This window comes from Cervus elaphus, chromosome 12 (genome assembly GCF_910594005.1).
Source record: "Cervus elaphus chromosome 12, mCerEla1.1, whole genome shotgun sequence".
Taxonomy (NCBI): Eukaryota; Metazoa; Chordata; class Mammalia; order Artiodactyla; family Cervidae; genus Cervus; species Cervus elaphus.
In genome coordinates, this window is record NC_057826.1 from 54,448,111 (window position 1) to 54,466,663 (window position 18,553).

An 18,553-nucleotide genomic window follows, 5' to 3' on the forward strand; every position below is an offset into this window, starting at 1 on the left:
TGAAGTCAGAAAGAGAAAAGTAGATATCATACATTAATGCATATATATGTAATCTAGAAAGTGGTATAGATGCAAAGCAGAAATGGGAACACAGATGTAGAGAATAAACGTATGGATACCAAGGAGGAAAGGGTAGAGGTGGGAAGAATTATGAGTTTGGCATTGACATATTTACACCTCTGATAACATGTATAAAACAGATAACTAATTTAAAAAAGAAAACAAAACAAGCAACGCCTCTGAATAAGTTTCAGTACCTCTCCATTCTTCCCAAAGGAAATGGTCCTGGCTTCCATGTCTAACACACAGGTAATGAAATCTCCTTGAGTAAAGCTGGATAACGTCAGAGTCTGTTCTCCATTGTGATAGAGGTTACCACTGTAGGCCCGATAGAGCCACATATCCGAGGTAGTACGGTGGTTAAAGTCGTGCACTGGCCAACGAGAAACTCCAACACACGTGCCTTCATTACCTCTGTTTTCCTTCACAATGTAAAACTAAAATCAAGTAGTAATGTTCACTAATATGCAAAAAAACTTTTTTATATACCATTAACCATATAAAGCAATACTGAGGAATATGTTTATAAAGAACTAAGCATTTATGAGAATGTAAGTTTATTTTTAGCTTAAGTGAAAATAACACACAAATGAAACAATTTCATCATTTTTTAAAAATTTTAAGGCAAAGTTAACATTTACCACGTAGTACATGTAGAATAACCTTTGAATATAACCTCTGAGTATTTATCTGAAATAAACAATTTTAACTTACATCTTAATTATGAAGTTGAGAAAGTACATCAAGTCCAGAAAAATTTTAATGGACAGCTTCAATTCTTTATATACAGAATTTCTAATTACTCTCTTACGTATACTTCTGTTCAGAAAAGAGTTAATATAGCAGGCTTGAGACTGCTCTCTTTAAAAAGGCATGCTTATAACAGTGGCCCCTTAGCAAGTACCTGGTAACTCAACTGGTAAACAGTTTCCTACACTGTTACAGAACTTTCCCTAAAGGATTTAAGCAGCTTACCAGGACAAGAATGTTTGAACAAACAATGTGGTCTACAATGAACATGAACTTTCCTTTTAGGAGTCTGGACTTTTAGCACATGCCAGGCAGAGGGTACCTTCATTACCAATCTCCAGTAAAAATCTTGGGAACCAAGTCTCTAATGGGCTTCCCTAAAATATCACACACATGTTGCTGTATTTTGTTGGTGGGACAAGTGTGTGGTCCATGTGACCCTTCATGGCATGGAGAAAACATAAGGAAGCCTAAACATGTATTCCTCTAGATGCTTCCTGTGTCTTTTCCGCTTATTATCTGGCTATATATCCTCACCACCTGTTACAGAAAACCCCAGTCATCACAAATACAATGATACACTGAGTCCTATGAGTCCTTCTACCAAATCTTTGAACATAGGGGTAATATTCAGGATCTCCAACACAGTAGTGACAACATGAGCTTCACTAGAACAACTCTAAATCATTAAAATATAAGTACATATTTGGGAACAAGAGAGAACTAGGGAAAGACAAAACTCTAATGCCTATGGGGTTACACTTTATGAAACAGCAGGTGAGTGGCTATCTATTGTGAGAGACAAAAGTTACCCATGGAATTAAAAAGTAATAGAGTCAACCACAGGAGGGTTGGCTCACTGGATCCCCTGGCTGCTTTTGGCCCTGTTAGTTAAGTGAGGGGAAAAGAGCAGAAAAGTGTTTTCCTCTCTAGGTAGGAAGTGAAAGGGCCTAAACATTCCCACACATGGGCTTTGGATGGGCCAAAGAATAAAAAAAGCTTGCAGTTGCTCTCTCCTCCAGGGGGCAAGAGAAAAAGTTCAAAAATCCCTGAGGTGAATTTTCGGTAGACCAAAAATATTAGACGTTTATGTTGTTCTTTCCTCCAAACAAGAAGAGATAAGGTATTTAAGTCAGTTCCCAGGGTGGAGCAAAGATTTAAAAAGAAGAAAGGAAGGAATGGGAGGGAAGGGAAAAAGACCTTAGTCACTTAGACTTGAAATGCAGCAGTCTGATCCTACAGCATTTAGGCTTTACTGCTACCCTCAAAAGTTGCTAATTTTATTATAGATTCACAGCTCAATTCACAGCTTCCAGTCACTTCGAGCAGCCTCTAAGTTAAAACGTGATACTCTCTGCTATGGGTTGTTTCAATTCAACATGAGCTGTGTTCAACTAAAAGTAGGTACCAGCCCAACGAACAAAAATCAAATGCTGGGACTGTTGGAAGATTTAGTTGGTGTAGCCATAAACTGAAAACATCATGGATTCTAGCTGGACTGTCCAGGATTCTTATATATGCCCCTGGGAAAGGGCTTGTTCTTTTGACATCTAACTTGAGCTGCTGATTGACTTTCTATTTCTGACATAGAAACTGAGTATATTCTTAACTTCTGTTCTTCCTGAAACCTGAAAGCTGGAGGAAGGCATACTATAGGGCACATGATCCCTCTCGTCCACTCTTATAACAGATGGACCCTTGACCTCTTCTTGTGGATGTCCTATTGCTACTGGCCTTTTCTTCAGCTTTTTGAACTAGTCACAGTTTCAACAACAGACTGATAACTTGGTTCTATGTCTGCTAATAGGCCCTAGTAAGACAGATTATTAAATGAAGCTCTCCCCAGAAAAAAGATGGATCTTTCCTAGGCTGCTCACTGGATAAATGGTTAGGATAGAAGAGGTAGATGGTGTGAAAAACAATTTTTTAATTGGGATTTTGTCCTGACAATTCCTAACCTTTCTGGTTAGTAATAAAAATGTTTTCATTTAAAAAAAATTTTGTGTGTGTGAAAATTCTTTTGTCCCTATTGTTTCTAAGCCTTCTCGACAAAAGGGCTAGATGATGATAAAAAATGATTTTTTAAAATGTGATGTTATAATTACTAAATGAGAGATACTGATTTTAGAATAATGTAGGTGGGGAGGGAACCCAGGCCCCAGGATGTGTGGAAGAATAGAGATGGCATAAATGATCACCATTTTTCACAACTGTTCCTCCTGGGGGAGGGGGGAATGGGGGAAAGCCATGCTGTTGAGAAGGTGGTTTTGCGCACTTTCTATTCAAATTGGCTTCTGAGCCTCCCATTATACATAACAGGCTATACGAAGCAGGGGGTGACTCCAGGACCTGGAATTTCCACAGAACACCCCCAGATGTCATCCACACTCTTGAGGCAGATAAAACGATGTCACAGACAAACAGAACTATTTAACCAACTGGCTTCAGAGATAGTCCCTCTGAAACCAAGAACTCAGCTAAATTATTTAGACTGCAATGAGAAAATAAGGTGGGAGGCCCCCGGATAGGAGAGCACGTCAGGGTTCTGTTAACTTGTTCTGCCTGACTACTGTACATTTTATAAACTCTTCATCTCCAAGGATACCACATACAACCTCTGTAATTACATTTTTCTGTGTACGTGCCCTATCCTGAGTCCTGGACTGGCCAGAGTTGTGCTGTGCTAAATTTATGGAAAAAGCCATATGACTTTTTAAGATAGATATTTTTTTGTTTGTTTTTTGTTTTTTCTCGAGATAGATATTTTTAAATAAGATTTATTTTAACTGGCTAAGTCTAAGACCCCTGAAGTCAATACTATAAGCTGGTCTCACCCTGCTGTCTGAGGTCCTACCAGATAATAATATTAATTTTATAGTAAAAACACTGTGGCCAAGAGCCAAGGAGGTAGACTGTGCAATCAAAAGAAGTAACACAACAGGACTGCTATCCTTAGAAACGTCTGCTTGCAATGTTGGTCCTTGGCTGGTACCTGGGGACTAGACTGATAAAAACTTTACCACATTGATACAAAGTTTCCCTAACTGATAAAGGTGGCTCCTTGTGCTTAGACTGTATGATAATATGGTTTACGCTAAAAAGCTACTTTCCCTCTGGGAATCTAACATTTTAGTATATGCCAGGCAGAGAGTATGTGACTAGCATCCAGTAAAAATCTCGGCCATGCAGTCTCTAATGTGCTCTCCCAGGAAGAAACATCACACATGTGTTATCAAATTTTCATTGCTGGGGGTGTACTGTGTGACCTCTCATGGAAGAGATGATCATGATTTTTCAACTATACATTAAAAACATTTTTGAAAGAGTTACAAAAATAATACAGGGTTCTTGTATATCCTTCATTGAGCTTCCATTTATGTTAAAAATTGCAGAGTACTAGAACTTTTACATAAGATGATTTTTTAATAGTCTTTCCAATTTTTAAAAAATAATAATCTAGGAGAAAAGACTAAAAGACAAAATGTCTTTAGTAACTACTTAGAATTCTACGTACCTTCCACTGATAGCACCCAGAAGTTACTCCAGTTGACGCCAATCCATATCCTTTTCCTCCACTGCCATGAGTTAAAATCTGTCCATTTTCCACTATGCAACACTGAGCCTTCTCTGGGTCAAAGGATACTTCTTGTATAGGAAGATTCTCATCTTCTTCCTCCAACTCTCCCTGCTTCTACCAGAAAAGAAACTGGGTCAGTATTTTGAAGTAACTCAGATCTCAGTTAATAGATATTCTAAGACTCCTTGGTTTGATTCCACAAATATTTATTATCTACTATATACCAGTTACTGTGCAGGCGAAGGGAACACAAGCATAAATGCAGCATGGTCCCTGCCCACAAAGAGTTTATAGCTCAGTAAGGCCAAAGAGAGACAAATAGCACAGTACTGCAGTGAGAGAATAAAAGAAGTTACATGACAGGTATAGCAGAAACATAAAAGTGTAAGTTTCTAACCACGCTTGGGAAGGATAAGGTAAGCATTCAAAAGAAGATGACTTCTGACCTCAATCCTAAATGATAAGAAGGCATTAAGCAGCTGATCAAAGAAAAAGAAATTTAAGGCAGTATGTACGGCATGTGTCAAGGCACAGAAGTGAAACAGAATACACTGATCAGCATTCACTGATTTAACATAATTGCAAGCAGTATTGAAGATCTGGAGGATGAGACTGCAAGAGAATAAGGAACTAGGAACAAAATCATGGAAGGCATTCTAAGTTTGATCTTTAGATAACAGAATTTCTACACAGAATGATTTATATAGAGGAACTCTGATCAGATCTATGTTTCATAAACATTGTTGTACCAGGAGTATGCAGAATGAAAACAGAGAGAACAATCAGGAGTTTATTGCAAGAGTTCGGGTAAGAAACACTAACAACATAAAAATCCTTCATTTACTCAATGAGTATTTATTAAGCATCTACTATGTACTAGACACTATACCAGGTCCTATATATTCAGCAATATATTGGACAGATAAGGTCTCTGCTCGCATAGAGCTTGTATTTTAGAAGGTGGGGACAGAAAAGAAACAAGAAAATATTAGGTGATAAATGCTATGCTGAAATTAAAACAGATGATATCTGTGGCATCAAAGAGTATGTGGCAACTGACTCTAGACTGTGGATTAGGAAAGGAATCTGAAGAAGTGATAATTAAGTCAAGACATGAATAATGAGTTGTCTTCTGAGAAACATATCTGAGGGAAGTATTCTAGGTAGAAAGAAAGCCAGATCAAAGCCCAAAGGAAGGAACAAGCTCAGTGTGATCAAGAAACAAGAAGAAGGCAAGTTGTTCACAGTGTAGTAAGCAAAGAGGAGATAAAGGATGGAAAACCATTCACTGGAAGGTTTTAAGCAGAGGATCAACATGTTCCAAGTTACCAAGTTAAAAGCTCACACTAGACCCTGTGTAGAGAATAAATTACAGGGAATTAACATGGAATATTGCATAATCCAGGCCAGGCGTAAGAGTGGCCTGGAGTAGGGTGATGGCAGAGGAATGAGGAGGTGGAAAAATTCAAGTTAAGTATTAAAAGAGAAGTTAGCAGGACTTGGAGATTATATAGATAGAGAAAATGGGGTGTGTGTGATAGACAGGAATCAAGGATGACTGATTGGTTTTTTGGTTGAGTCACTTACTGGGAAATATGGGAAAGCCTGGGGAAGGAACAGACTATTAACAGAACTAAGGATGCTGCTAAGTATGAGATGCCTATTAAACTATCTTTCAAGTGGCAAGGCAAGTAGAAGATGGGTATATAAGTCCGGGATTTAGAAAAAAAAAATGTCAAAAATGGGATTAAAGATTTGGTGACCAATGGCAAATGGGTCTGAATAAGGTTTGATGCTAGAGCAAATGAAATGGAAGTAACAGCTGAAGAAAATAAGGGGTCTTAGGACCAAACCTTGGGATATTCCAGCAGTTAGATTAAATAGAAGTGAAAGTCAAAGTGGTAGTCACTCAGTCATGAGCAACACTTTGCGAATCCATGCACTGTAGCCCAGGCTCCTCTGTCCATAGAATTCTCCAGGAAAGAATACTGGAGTGGGTTGCCATTCCATTCTCCAGGAGATCTTCCCCACCCAGGGATTGAACCCGTGTCTTCTATATTGCAGGCAGATTCTTTACCTGAATCTGCCTCAGACCAGGCTTTCCCTGGTCTGAGCCACCAGGGAAGCCCTAAAATAGAAGAGGAAGTACAAATAAAAAAGGATAAGAAGAAAAGGCCATTGTACTGGGATAGAAGGAAAACCAGAAAAAGCATGGAATCATGAAAACTAACAGAAAGACTAAGATAGCTAGATGGATGGATTCAAGCAAGAACGATTTAAGAGGTGAAATCAGTGAGGTCTAGGGACCACACGGATTGAGGATATTAGCAAAGTCTAGAATTCCCAGGAATTCAGGTTTGAAAAGCTAGCTGAATGTTAGTGCCACCAATAAAAATGGGGTAGGAGGAAAAGAAGAAAGGTTTGAAGCAAAGACACCTGGTCTATCTATCAGTCAAGCTTGGAAGGCAATGAATGTAGTAAAAATGGTCATGATTATGACTGAGACTTCTAGAAAAGCTAAACACAGAAGAACTCTTAGGAACACCAGAATTTGGGATGGAGGCAAGGAGAAAGTCACACCAAAGAAGAGATGCCTCCAGAAGGAATCAAGGATTGGCAGAGGGAATCTGGAGAAAGTGATGGTTTGAAAACAATGGAAGGCTAGAGTTTCCAGAGGTCGAGTAGGTTGTGAGCAAAAAGCCATACAATGTATTACCAATAACACCTCTGTCATTATTTCAGAGCTTGGTGGAAGAGAAACGATTGGGCTGAAGAGATGAGAAGTAAGGAAGTGATTTAAACATATGCAAGATTACTCTTCCCAGGGGCTTAGCAATGACGCACAAAAGAATATATAGAAAGGCTTCATTGATAAAAAATGCTACTTAGGAGAGTGGGAATAAGAGATGTTTACAAACTGAGGAGAAGGAAATTCCTCCAGTGGAGAGGGAGAGAGAGTGCAGAGAGGAGACTGTAAGTGATAGAACAATGTCCCTCAAAGGAGAAAGGATCCAGAGACAGGTGGCAAGATATTCACCTGTGCTGTCTAAAAACACCTTTTTGGAAGAATCAGGTACCTGTAATTTTATTTCTTGTTCTTTTTCCTTTATCTGAATAGCATGTTTGGCCTGAGCAATGGGTGTCTCCCACATACAATCAGACAGGAGGGAAAAAAGGCGTTCCACAACCTGTGTATTGAAGGAAAAAGAATGATAAAATCTGTAAAGGATTATTTAAACTATTTTTAGAAAAGATAAATCATAAGATTAAGTCACCCGTGAGATTTAGTTATACCAATGTCTGACAGCTACTTTGGGTGGATGCAAGCTAAAATGTCATTTTTTAGAAAGATCATTAACCCACTACAGAGTGGGTGCAACTGCCCTCATGTTGCCTTGCTATATGGACCTCTGATGAGGCCATACAGCCCCACATCCTTCTCTCTCTAGATGCCCAAACGTAGTAAAAAAATTCTATAAATTTTCCTTTCATTCTGACCTTGAAAATATTCACTATGCCACCACTCCTCACATCTCATAACTAATTTCTCTTTCTCTTTGCTTGGAGATGAAAAAATTTAAAAAACAATCTCAGAAGTAGAAGTTGTAGATGCTACTGAATAAATGACATATTTGCAACTGAAGAGACTGTAAGTTTCAAGTTTGGGTGAATCATGTTGCAGATGTAAAGAATATCTTCTAATAATTTTAAAAATAGAAACCTGGGCCATCTGATCATCTTCTACACCAGATTCACAAGCTGGCAGCACAGCCTCAAGGACGTGAAGTGCAAGGAGCCTCGTTCTTAAGTTACCAACTAGAGGAATTCCTGGAGGGGGGAAAGAACATTGTCTTATTATAAATGTGACTTAAATTCAAAGTTTAAATAAACTTCTTGAAAAAAATCCTTGAGGCTGTTAAGTATTTAGGATGGAATGGACTTCACTTCAGCACATTATCACAAGAATTCTGGATTCATCCCATATCCATCAATGTATATGAATATTCATGTTCGTGTTCCAGTTTTTATGTATATATAAGGGAACAGTACTATAATAAACACCTGTGCCAAGTACCATGCTATGCATTTCATATACATTAATAACTGTTGATCCTCACAAATCCTACATTATATCCTTATTTTACTGATGAGGAAACTGAGGCTCAGAGAAGTAACTTGAGCAAAGCCACATAGCTCAGTAGAGACAGAAGTAGAATTTTAAATGACACATCTGTTAACCTCTAAAGCTCAGGCTTATCATACCCTTTAATTGCCTCTGACTCCATCTATGCCCTGACAGACCTACAGGGTTAACGGAGAGAAAGCAGTTTGTATTTTTCTAAAACAAAGACAGAGGCAGGATACTGATGCTCTTTTTTCTATCCATTACTATTACTGGGTTGGCCAAAAAGCTCTTTTGGGTTTTTTGCACTGTCTTACAGAAAAATCCGAAAGAACTCTCTTGGCCAACCCAATACAACACAACCAGTAGAAATAAATTAATATCTGATTCTTCTTCATGCTCTAAGAACTTACTCAGTATTATCATAAGCCTTATTTTATTATTAAGGAGGGAAAAAAAGCTACTGTAAGTTATACTAGTAAAGAAAAACTAACAGGAAAATGAGTATAAACTTACTATATATAAGGCTAAGAGGCACAGTTACAGGAAGAATCCTGACTTGAACTACTGATCTGCCAATAGTAGTAACTTGTAAATTGCAGAGATTTCAAGAAAATAAGAGAAAGGTAAGGCCTCTTTTAAATAAAATGATGTTTTATTTGCAGCACAGCTGATCAATTTTGGAAATTCTTTAAACACTTTTAACAACAAATCGGGGGAGGGAGCTAAGATGGCGGAGGAACAGGATGGGGAAACCACTTTCTCCCCCACAAATTCATCGAAAGATCATTTGAACACTGAGCAAACTCCACAAAACAACTTGGGATCGCTAGCAGAGGACATCAGACACCCAGAAAAGCAGCCCATTGTCTTTGAAAGGAGGTAGGACAAAATATAAAAGATTAACAACAAATCAATTTCTTGCCAGAATTTGCTACCACAATGACTAGGATAATTCTGTTGCAAGAACATTAACATGTAGTATGACTCCATTTTACTGTATTTTTGCAGTTAATAACTGCAGCTATTATGTTAATAATAAGCTGCCTGTATTCTTTTTGTTTATATATCAACCTTAAAACATATATAGAATCTGAATTTTTAAAAAATTGAATGCAAACAAAAATGTAAAAAGAAACACTAATAAACTATATTAAAATGTACACATATAAAATAACATGTACCATAGAAGACTCTGTTACATTTTAGGACACTTAAGAAGGATGATGAAGACGTTCTAGAAATGGACAGCAGTGATGGTTGAGCAACACTGTGAATGTACTCAATGTCACTGAATTGTACACTTAAGTGGTTAAAATGGTAAATTCTATTTTATGTACATTTGTTTTAAAAACAATAAAAAGCAAACAGATTAGGAAAAGACTGACAGTAATCTATGTACACAGACCAGAGTTTTAGGCTAAGCAGCAAGAATTAAGCTTATTTTATAGAACTCTCATAGATAGCACACAACTAGAAATTAAATCAAGGCAACAGAAATCATCATGATGAGAAAGAACAGACAAATTCAGATCTGCATTCTGATAATCCAACAGTTTCAAATTCTGTGCTTAATGATCACATTAAACTGGATGTTCTCCACTTATTATTGTAATCTGAACAACTAGAGATGTTTCCAATATTAAATCTATGATCTTCTCCAGTGCTATCTTCTATTATTGATTCCTTTCCATTTTTACTCCTGAAATTACTTTTCTTTCAATCAAATAAGTACACACAAAACAGGAAAGAAAAGTCTTAAAATCAAGGTCAAGTATCCAATGTTGTTAAAGTCTGGCATTACCTGAATAAAACACATGTGATATGCAAAATACGCCAAAATAAGACAAAGGTCACATACCTGAAGAACATTTCTGAGACGCTATATTTAAAAGCACCTCTGTCCACTTTGGGGAAGCCATTTTTGATTGAATTGCTTTTGAAGATACAACTCTGCGAAGAAAAACTAGAAAATCCCCCAGATGCAGTTCGGCTGCGTGCTGTTTCCTAAGAGCAGCTAAAGAGTAAACAGACAGGTTTACATTATAAGCAAACAGTTTTTTATCAAATAACTTACACTGAGAATGCAGTTAAGTACCACTTAATTCACAACCTAGGCCGTCAATTAGCTGCCTAGGGCCTGGGTTCAATTGCTGGTTGGGGAACTAATATCCTACAAGCCACGCTGCATGGACAAAAAATAAATAAATGTTATGAACTGAAACATATTCTTAAAAACCAAAACAAAACCATGTCTGTGTGTGCATTAGACTAGTAAAAGAGCTGACAACTGTGATCACATTTTCAAAAAGTCCATGATCCACTCACCACTTCCCCCATCCTCTGGCCCAATTAAATTAAGAATTACATCTCTAGAAAAGACTTAACTGTTTTTATATTTTACAAGAAGCAAATTTCTATGCCTGGGTATGGTTTGTCTGAACTCTACATATAAGAAATCTTTCCACCAACCTGCTCTAAACAACCATTCCAATTTTCCCACAAGCATCAATACCTCTCGTCACCCCTCTAGTTTCCCTCCAGGACTGATGCTAAAGCTGAAGCTCCAATACTTTGGCCATCCAATGTGAACAATGATTCATTGGAAAAGACCCTGATGCTGGGAAAGACTGAGGGCAGGAGGAGAAGAGGGTGGCAGAGGATAAGACGGTTGGATAGCATCACCCACTCAATGGACCTAAGTCTGAGCAAACTGTGGGAGATATTAAAGAACAGGGAAGCCCGGTATGCTACAGTCCATGGAGTTGCAAATAGTTGGACACGATTTAGCAACTAAACAACAACAACCCTGTGCATTTTGAAGCCAAAGAACTTTCTGCTCTTCCTCTAATAGACCATATCATCCAACACCTTAGAGGTATGACCCACTCAGAGCCAGGGCAAAGAAGTTTGCCAGTGGGGCAGATACCCAGTATGTCAGTCTGTAAGGTGCATTAAAACATGGAAAACTGTAACAATTTGAAAACAGGCATTTCTTTCAGGGAGATCCTGGCATATCAAATTAAGAAATACACAGATAAGTCACTGGTGATGGAGGGGAGGCCAACTCCCAGCCAAAGGACAGGTCTGGCTAGTCAGTAATTTATAATATTTTCATGGATATCTTGTTAACTGGAGGGCTTCTGTTTTCCTGATGGGTGTACACGTTTATGATAGAACTAACCTGTTAGGGACAATTAGAGAAGAAGCTAAGAGTTCCTTTTCTACATTTCCTTCTCACAGTACTCTAATCTTTACCCTTCTTCAGTATGTGCTAATATGCAAACCTTTTTAATAGTATTAATTTGAAGAATATAAAATTATTAGCCTGCCCTGGGTATCTACATCTCACTCTAACCTTGTTCCTGTTCTAGTGAAATACAACCTTGTTCCTTGTTCCTGTTGCATTTCTTCAAAATCCAGTTCATCCTTGTGCAGGGGCCATGCTAATCTTCTCTGTATCATTCCAATTTTAGTATATGTGCTGCCGAAGCGAGCACCAAAATCCAGTTCAAAAGTAACCTCTTCCATGAAGCTTTCTCTCTTGGTAGAGACCCCTGGGAAAATTTCTTTTAGGAGGCCTCCATCCAAACCCACTCTCATTCCCAGCAAGTATTTTATTTCCCAGGAAGTATTTTTTAAGTAAGATACTCAATTAATTTAAGTAATTAAAGCCTAGAGACCTTAACCATAAAGCTGGTGGATACAGCTTGATGATACAGTTTGTTTCCAGTATCAGTACTATGTTTGAAATGAAGAGTACACCTTACTTTTAGTTAAGTATTATAGAGAGTATGTGGAGTTATTAATACCTGATCTACCTATCGAAATGCCTGGTCACTGCTGACTAGAATCCGTCTCACTCCCAGCCACGCCCATAAACAGAAAAGGTACAACCTGAGGGGAACGGGTGTGGACTCAGTGTGTTGTTATACCTGCTAAGATTCATCCCAGTTTAATTTTTTATTGGATATGGGAGGATGCTGAGAAGTAACTCTTCTGTTTCTTCCATGCTGTCCATATGTGCAGTGCTCAACAGAGAGTGGTAAGAAACTATTACCTTAACAACCCTGTATCCCCAGTTGGATCTCAGGAAAAAGGGAGGAGGCACTGAAAGCCTGTTTTTACGTTATCATGCCTTGTGAGTCTCCCCACACTCTGTATAAGCAACATGTTCTTTATAAAAAAGAAGTAAAGTGCCAAAGATTCAGCCTCTGAAACCAAAAGTTAGCCCTCAGTGAGACTCATACATCCTTCTAGATTCTGACCTAAGAGATTTAGCTATTTCTTCTGAGCTTATTGTATTACACTGTAAATATTTGTTTAAATATCTGCCTTCCTCATTACCCTAGAAAGTGCTAGAGGGCAGAGATAATGTTTTGTCGTTTTTGTATCCCCAGCATGTTCCTTTATCCACCCACTTACCTATACAGTATTATTTAAATACTACCTTATTTATTTAAATATTATTCATTATACTATTCCAATATTAACATTCATCAAGCTCTTATGTGCCAGATACTGCTCTAAGTCCTTTACAAGTATTAAATTATTTAATCCTCATAACGGTCTTGAAAGACTGGGTCTATTACCTTCGTTTTATCTATCTATCTATCTGGTCCAGAAAGGATTTAACAGCTCCCAGAGCTCATTATGGTAATAAGACATTGGTAGTTACACAAAATTTTTTCAACAAATGATCAGTTTTAGACCTTTATTCCTTTATTATATAACTGACATATGCAGTAGTTCAACTGGGTTTACATTCTACTGAAATACAACGTCCACTATATTTTTTGTGGGGTTTTTTTGGCTGTGCTGTGCAACCTGTGGGATCTTAGTTCCCTGACCAGGGCTTGAACCCACATTCTCAGCAGTAAAAGCCAAGTCGTAACCACTGAATCATGAGGGAATTCCCACAATGTTAATAGTTTTTTAAAGCTATAAGCAGATGACCACATTACAGCAACCAAAATTTATTACAGCTAAGTATAATGAAGAATTTTTTTTTAGTGACTAGAGAACAGAACAGCCTAGCAAGAAGTTCAGCTCCCCTAATTCTAATCCAATTCCAAAATACTAAAAACCTTGATCCTGGAGGAACACTTAAACCAAGACTACAACTCAAGAGATGAGCTGTCAGGATTAAGTGCTACAAAAACATAATCTGGGGAAATCGGTCACTGAGAACCTCTAGGTTCTAGATACAATAGAGAGCCTGAATCTAGACTTTGGGTGGTATAGTTACTACATCAGGGTTAACTGACTGTAAAGAGAGGACGTTCAATCAGACGTACATCTACATCATACATATTTGGAGAGAAATGGGGTTTCTAAGTAAACAAAAATCCTTTCATGCCTCACAACAGCAAGAAGTCTACATTCTAAAGATATTCACACAATGTGGACTCAATAAATGTTTATAAATAATGACAGAAAAAAAGGTTTATGATACCTCTGAAATCTCTCTTCTCAGTTTCTCCACTGGAGTCAGTTTTTTTTTCTTCTTCATCCTCTCCTTCTCCAAAAGAGGCCATAAGCAATACACCAGCCTGGGACAACAAATTCTTCAACTGACTACAGAGTAGATCCAACAAAGACTGAACTACCTTGGGGCTCAGTTTATCAGCATAGGTCCTAAGTGAAACAATGGGGAAAAAATAAACTGTGATTATACAAAAGGGCAAGCACACTTAAATACATAAAGAAGATTAGCAGAAAAAGGAAATTACTAAAATGTGATAGACCAACCCCCACAAAGTTCCATCAAGACATCTACAATGCTCACCCTGTAGTGATGGCTAGAATCTGCAGCAACCTTGTACTTGCCACTTTTAAAGCTGTGCTAAGCTGGGAAACACCTGTTTTTGGCAACAACTGAAGAGGCTGTCCTAGCATGGTGTCTGTGCCACATAACTGCGACAATACATTTAGCAGACCAGTGGAAATTGCCAAAGAAACATCTACTGGCTGATAGTGAACACTCAGGGCAAAAACTGTAACCAAAAGGAGACGCTGCTGGGCTTCTAGAAGAAAAAGAGAAAGACAACTGAGAATCTTCTTTGAAGTTAACAAAGCATTTACTAAAATAAGTCATATTCCAAAACATAAATGGCAGTATAGAACACTATTACACTTTCAAATATTTATTCTTTACAGATAAGCTGACGTACTACTGTTATTAAACACAGAACATTAGCCACCAACTATAACCCCAGGTGAAAATGCAACTTGCATCTCATATTTGCATGTGCAGTTACTCACCAATGTGGTGCTTGTTGGCTTGCAGGGCTCTCTCCAGTGTAGCAGACAATTGTTGATAAATCTTATGCACAGCCACCTGGATTTCAATCTGAATATTTCTCTTAGCTGCTCTGATCCCATCCTAAATTACACATAAGGATTTACCTTTTCTATTAACAACAAGAATACTTCCTACTTTTGAAAGTAACAGAATTTTATCCCTAGTCTATACTAGAGCCTTCTGGTAGTTTTTAATCATTTTGTATATTTCAGTATATAAAAGTTAAAACTTATTTTTCAATGCTTGAAAATTCTTGATTCTATATAATCTTTCTCCTTTCCCACAAAGCATTTTTGCTCTCTAAACATGGAAGACAAGAAGAGAACACTTAAAAAAAACAGTTCAAACAACCAGAGAAACTAAGTAAAACTAATCAAGTCTAAAATGTAAATTTTTGAAACCCATTCTCCCAAATACCAACCCTGTCCCAACTTAAATCTACCTCTATGCGATTTGGCTAAGGGGTAATAAAACTGAGCCAGCAAAGAATGTAAAAGTACAACAGTACCATAGCTTACCTACTGGTTTATCTAATTGCAGCTATACTACTATTTATCACTCAAGAAATGAAACCAATGATATCACTAAGTCATTTAGGTCTTTATATTTTTAAACCTCAATTCTAAACACCAAAAACTTTAGCATTATTAAACTGATGTTGTAAAAATACAGCTAAAATCTGCATATACTGCAAGGTGCCATCCTCACAGGACAAGTCTTTCACCTACCTGATAGTGATGCAATCGGCCACTCTCTCCTTTGGCTCCTGCATGTCCAACAGTGCCTAAACCGAAACACCCTGCTAGAAACTGCAGCCTCACAGATGTGAGCAAAGTGGATGACTGGAAACCTGAGCTTGATCTGCTTCCTGTCAGAGAGATGCTACCTTTTTCTTCCATTCCAGACAACAGAACAAGTATCTGATGAAGTGCCTCTAAACGGAGCTTGCGAAAAGGTAAAATAAACATATTTTAGAATTCTTCACTGAACTGAGACACAAATAACTCTCTACGTCATAGACAATATATTTCTTAGTGTACAGAAAATTCTGATATTTCTTAGGAATCTGTTCTATTGACATAAATAATTATTTTACTATCATGACTTTAAAAATTAAAATATCTCTCAGGTCTCTGCAGCATACTTCAGTATAAAAGAAGTTACACGGTACAATGGAAAAAGTAGTAAATCTGGATGCAGGAGACCTAGTTTAAAGGCCAGAGTAGCCCAATTACTATACAGTCTTGGGAAACTCACTTAATTTCCTGAGTCTCTGTTTCTTCATGAAATAAGGCTATTAGTACTTTAATCTACTCACAGAACTATTATGATGTTCATGAGGAGATACATGTGAAGGTTTCAAAAGTGTCAGGCAGTAAGGATACTGCTTCCTTTTCTTATAATACTGTTATATAGAATGAATACTCTTTAGTTCAACGATTAGAAGAAGTATTCCCAAAAGGTCTCAATGTGGTTCTCTTGAACTTTGGGCTCTATCTTCCCTAGGAGGACAAATATCCACCACAGCAGTCAACTGGCCTATACCTCTTTTTTTTTTTAATAAACTTTTTATTTAGAAATACTTTTGTATCTATAGAAGAGTTCCTGTATACTTTCCCCAAGTTTCCCCTACTGTTAACATCTTACATAATTATGGTACATTTATCAAAAACAAATTAACACTGGCACAACACTATTAACCAAACCACAGAATTTATTTGGATTTCACCAGTTTCCCCATAATGCCCCCTTTATGTTCCAGGATCCAATCCAGAATATCACACAGCATTTAGTTGTCTTGTCTCCTTTAGTCTGTGACAGTTTCTGTCTTTGTTTTCCAAGGCCCTGACACTTACAAAAGGCTGTTCCTATATTTTATAGCATGTCCCTTGATTTGAGTTTGCCTGATGTTTTCTCATGTTTGGACTACAGATATGGATTTGGGGAAAGAATATTACAAAGTCTCCCTCTCATATTATTATTATCACTGTGCATGATATTAGCATAACCTATTATTATGGTGATATTAATCTTGATCACTTGGTTAAGGTGATGTCTGCCAGGTCTCTGCAAAGTAAAATTACTTCCCCGCCCCCCTCATTTTCACACTCTGTTAGCTCTAAATCACTAAGTCCAGCTTACTCTTAAGAGGAGGAAAAGTAAGCTCAACTTCCTGGCAGGAAGAGTATCAAAGAATTTGAGGACATGTTAAAATCACAATCATTAATAAATATTTTGAGGGAGATATTTAAGAGGCTTTGTTCACTAACTTTAGCATTCATCATTATTACCATGATGTTCTAATCTAGCCCTTTTTAAATAGAGACGAATGTGTCAAAAATGGAGACTCTTAAGAGCAGATCTGTATGATCACCCACCAATCTTATTATAGTTTCCAGGAGACAAGGAAACACTTAGTGATTAGAGTATCTTGTTCTAAAAGACAGCAATTAAAAATACACTATTGTTCACTGCAAAGAAAATATCAAGTTGCTCCAGTTAAGACAGCAATACCAAAAAGCTCAGGTGAAGGAAAGAGGGAGGCAAGGAGTAGAAGAAAAGGAAAAAATTTTCCTATTAATTGTATATTCAGTGGTTCATAGTCCCTCACAAGGAGTAAATATCAAAAACTTACTTCGGCCCTTAACTGTTGCTGCTCCATTGCAATGATGGAGGCCTGGGGACTTGTAGACATACTTTCCTCTGGCTCTTTAAAACCTGGAGCATTCCCCACATCTCCACTCACAAAGCTCACAACATTTTCAATCAAAGTGTGAACTCCCAAAGACTTGGTAAGATCAAAATCAGACTCAAATGAGTAAGAGGAATTGCACAACCAGTCTCTGTTATGTTTCAGGCGAGTCCACGAGTCACTCAGGGATTCCAATTGACTGTGCATAGGACCTACATACAAACAGAACAAACATGCATCAGTGATGACCAAGTAGAACATACATTCTGAAACTAGATGAAGGCTGAGTGCTGCTACCATACCAACTGGTGAGGAATGGATACTCATGTTTGAATACATGCATGCATTAAGTGAATCTGAGCAAAATGCTTTGCTAAAAAACAACAAACAAACAAAAACTAGAGCAATGTAAGAAAAGAAAGGGAAAGCCCTGTTTAATGTACCAGTGTCTCTGTAAGCGCTTTAGCAACACGCTGCCACAAGAAAAAGAAAGGCAGAAGCTGTTTTCAAAATGCTTAGCTTAAAAGGCTCTGCAGTATTAAACCAGACCATCATTTATGACCACAACAGAACTAGGCACTTAGGACACTGCTGGTAAGATCAACTAGCAATAGAACGTCATCTGATTTAACATTATCATTGCAAAGAGTGAATTAAGGTTGCGCAAAGTGTCTACATATCTGCAATGAAATATTACCAAAAAAATGAATATAGAAGGGCAAGTAAACTTACACAAAAAGGAGACATAAACATCATCCTTTGGGTTTCATTAATGTAAGAAACATTTTCACTGTGTTATATGCATATTTATTGCAGGCTGTGAAACTCCTTTATAGAAGAAGCAAAGTTTCACAGATAAGAATATATAAATAAGATTTACTATAAAATTATATCTACATAAAATTACTAAATGGTGTAACAATAGTGGCTAATACCATTAGTTTTGCCAAAGGGCATTTTATAGCTTAGAATCTTTACATTAGACAGCAAAAATGTTAGTATGTGTGATCACAACATTATCCAAGTCATATGCCAGCAGGGGCTTTC

The 18,553-nt window shown here is 37.5% G+C and overlaps 1 protein-coding gene and 1 non-coding gene across 14 annotated transcripts in view; both read right to left on the minus strand.

Moving 5' to 3' along the window:
• Window positions 1-18,553, minus strand: part of HERC1 (HECT and RLD domain containing E3 ubiquitin protein ligase family member 1) — a 203,953-nt gene that overhangs the window by 69,519 nt on the left and 115,881 nt on the right. For 12 of the 13 annotated variants that reach the window (XM_043918896.1, XM_043918893.1, XM_043918892.1 and 9 more), the window contains 10 exons: window positions 17,450-17,718; window positions 15,543-15,758; window positions 14,775-14,895; window positions 14,299-14,536; window positions 13,966-14,147; window positions 10,372-10,527; window positions 8,109-8,215; window positions 7,465-7,575; window positions 4,325-4,501; window positions 258-497 (listed from right to left, as the gene is read on the minus strand). In XM_043918896.1, coding sequence (XP_043774831.1) covers window positions 258-497; window positions 4,325-4,501; window positions 7,465-7,575; window positions 8,109-8,215; window positions 10,372-10,527; window positions 13,966-14,147; window positions 14,299-14,536; window positions 14,775-14,895; window positions 15,543-15,758; window positions 17,450-17,718 — 1,817 coding nt within the window. The remainder of the gene's footprint in view (window positions 1-257; window positions 498-4,324; window positions 4,502-7,464; window positions 7,576-8,108; window positions 8,216-10,371; window positions 10,528-13,965; window positions 14,148-14,298; window positions 14,537-14,774; window positions 14,896-15,542; window positions 15,759-17,449; window positions 17,719-18,553) is intronic. The other variant, XM_043918891.1, reaches the window with a different exon arrangement.
• LOC122705984 lies at window positions 11,904-12,010 on the minus strand. Its single transcript, XR_006344252.1, has one exon. It is a non-coding gene; the product is annotated as a U6 spliceosomal RNA (small nuclear RNA).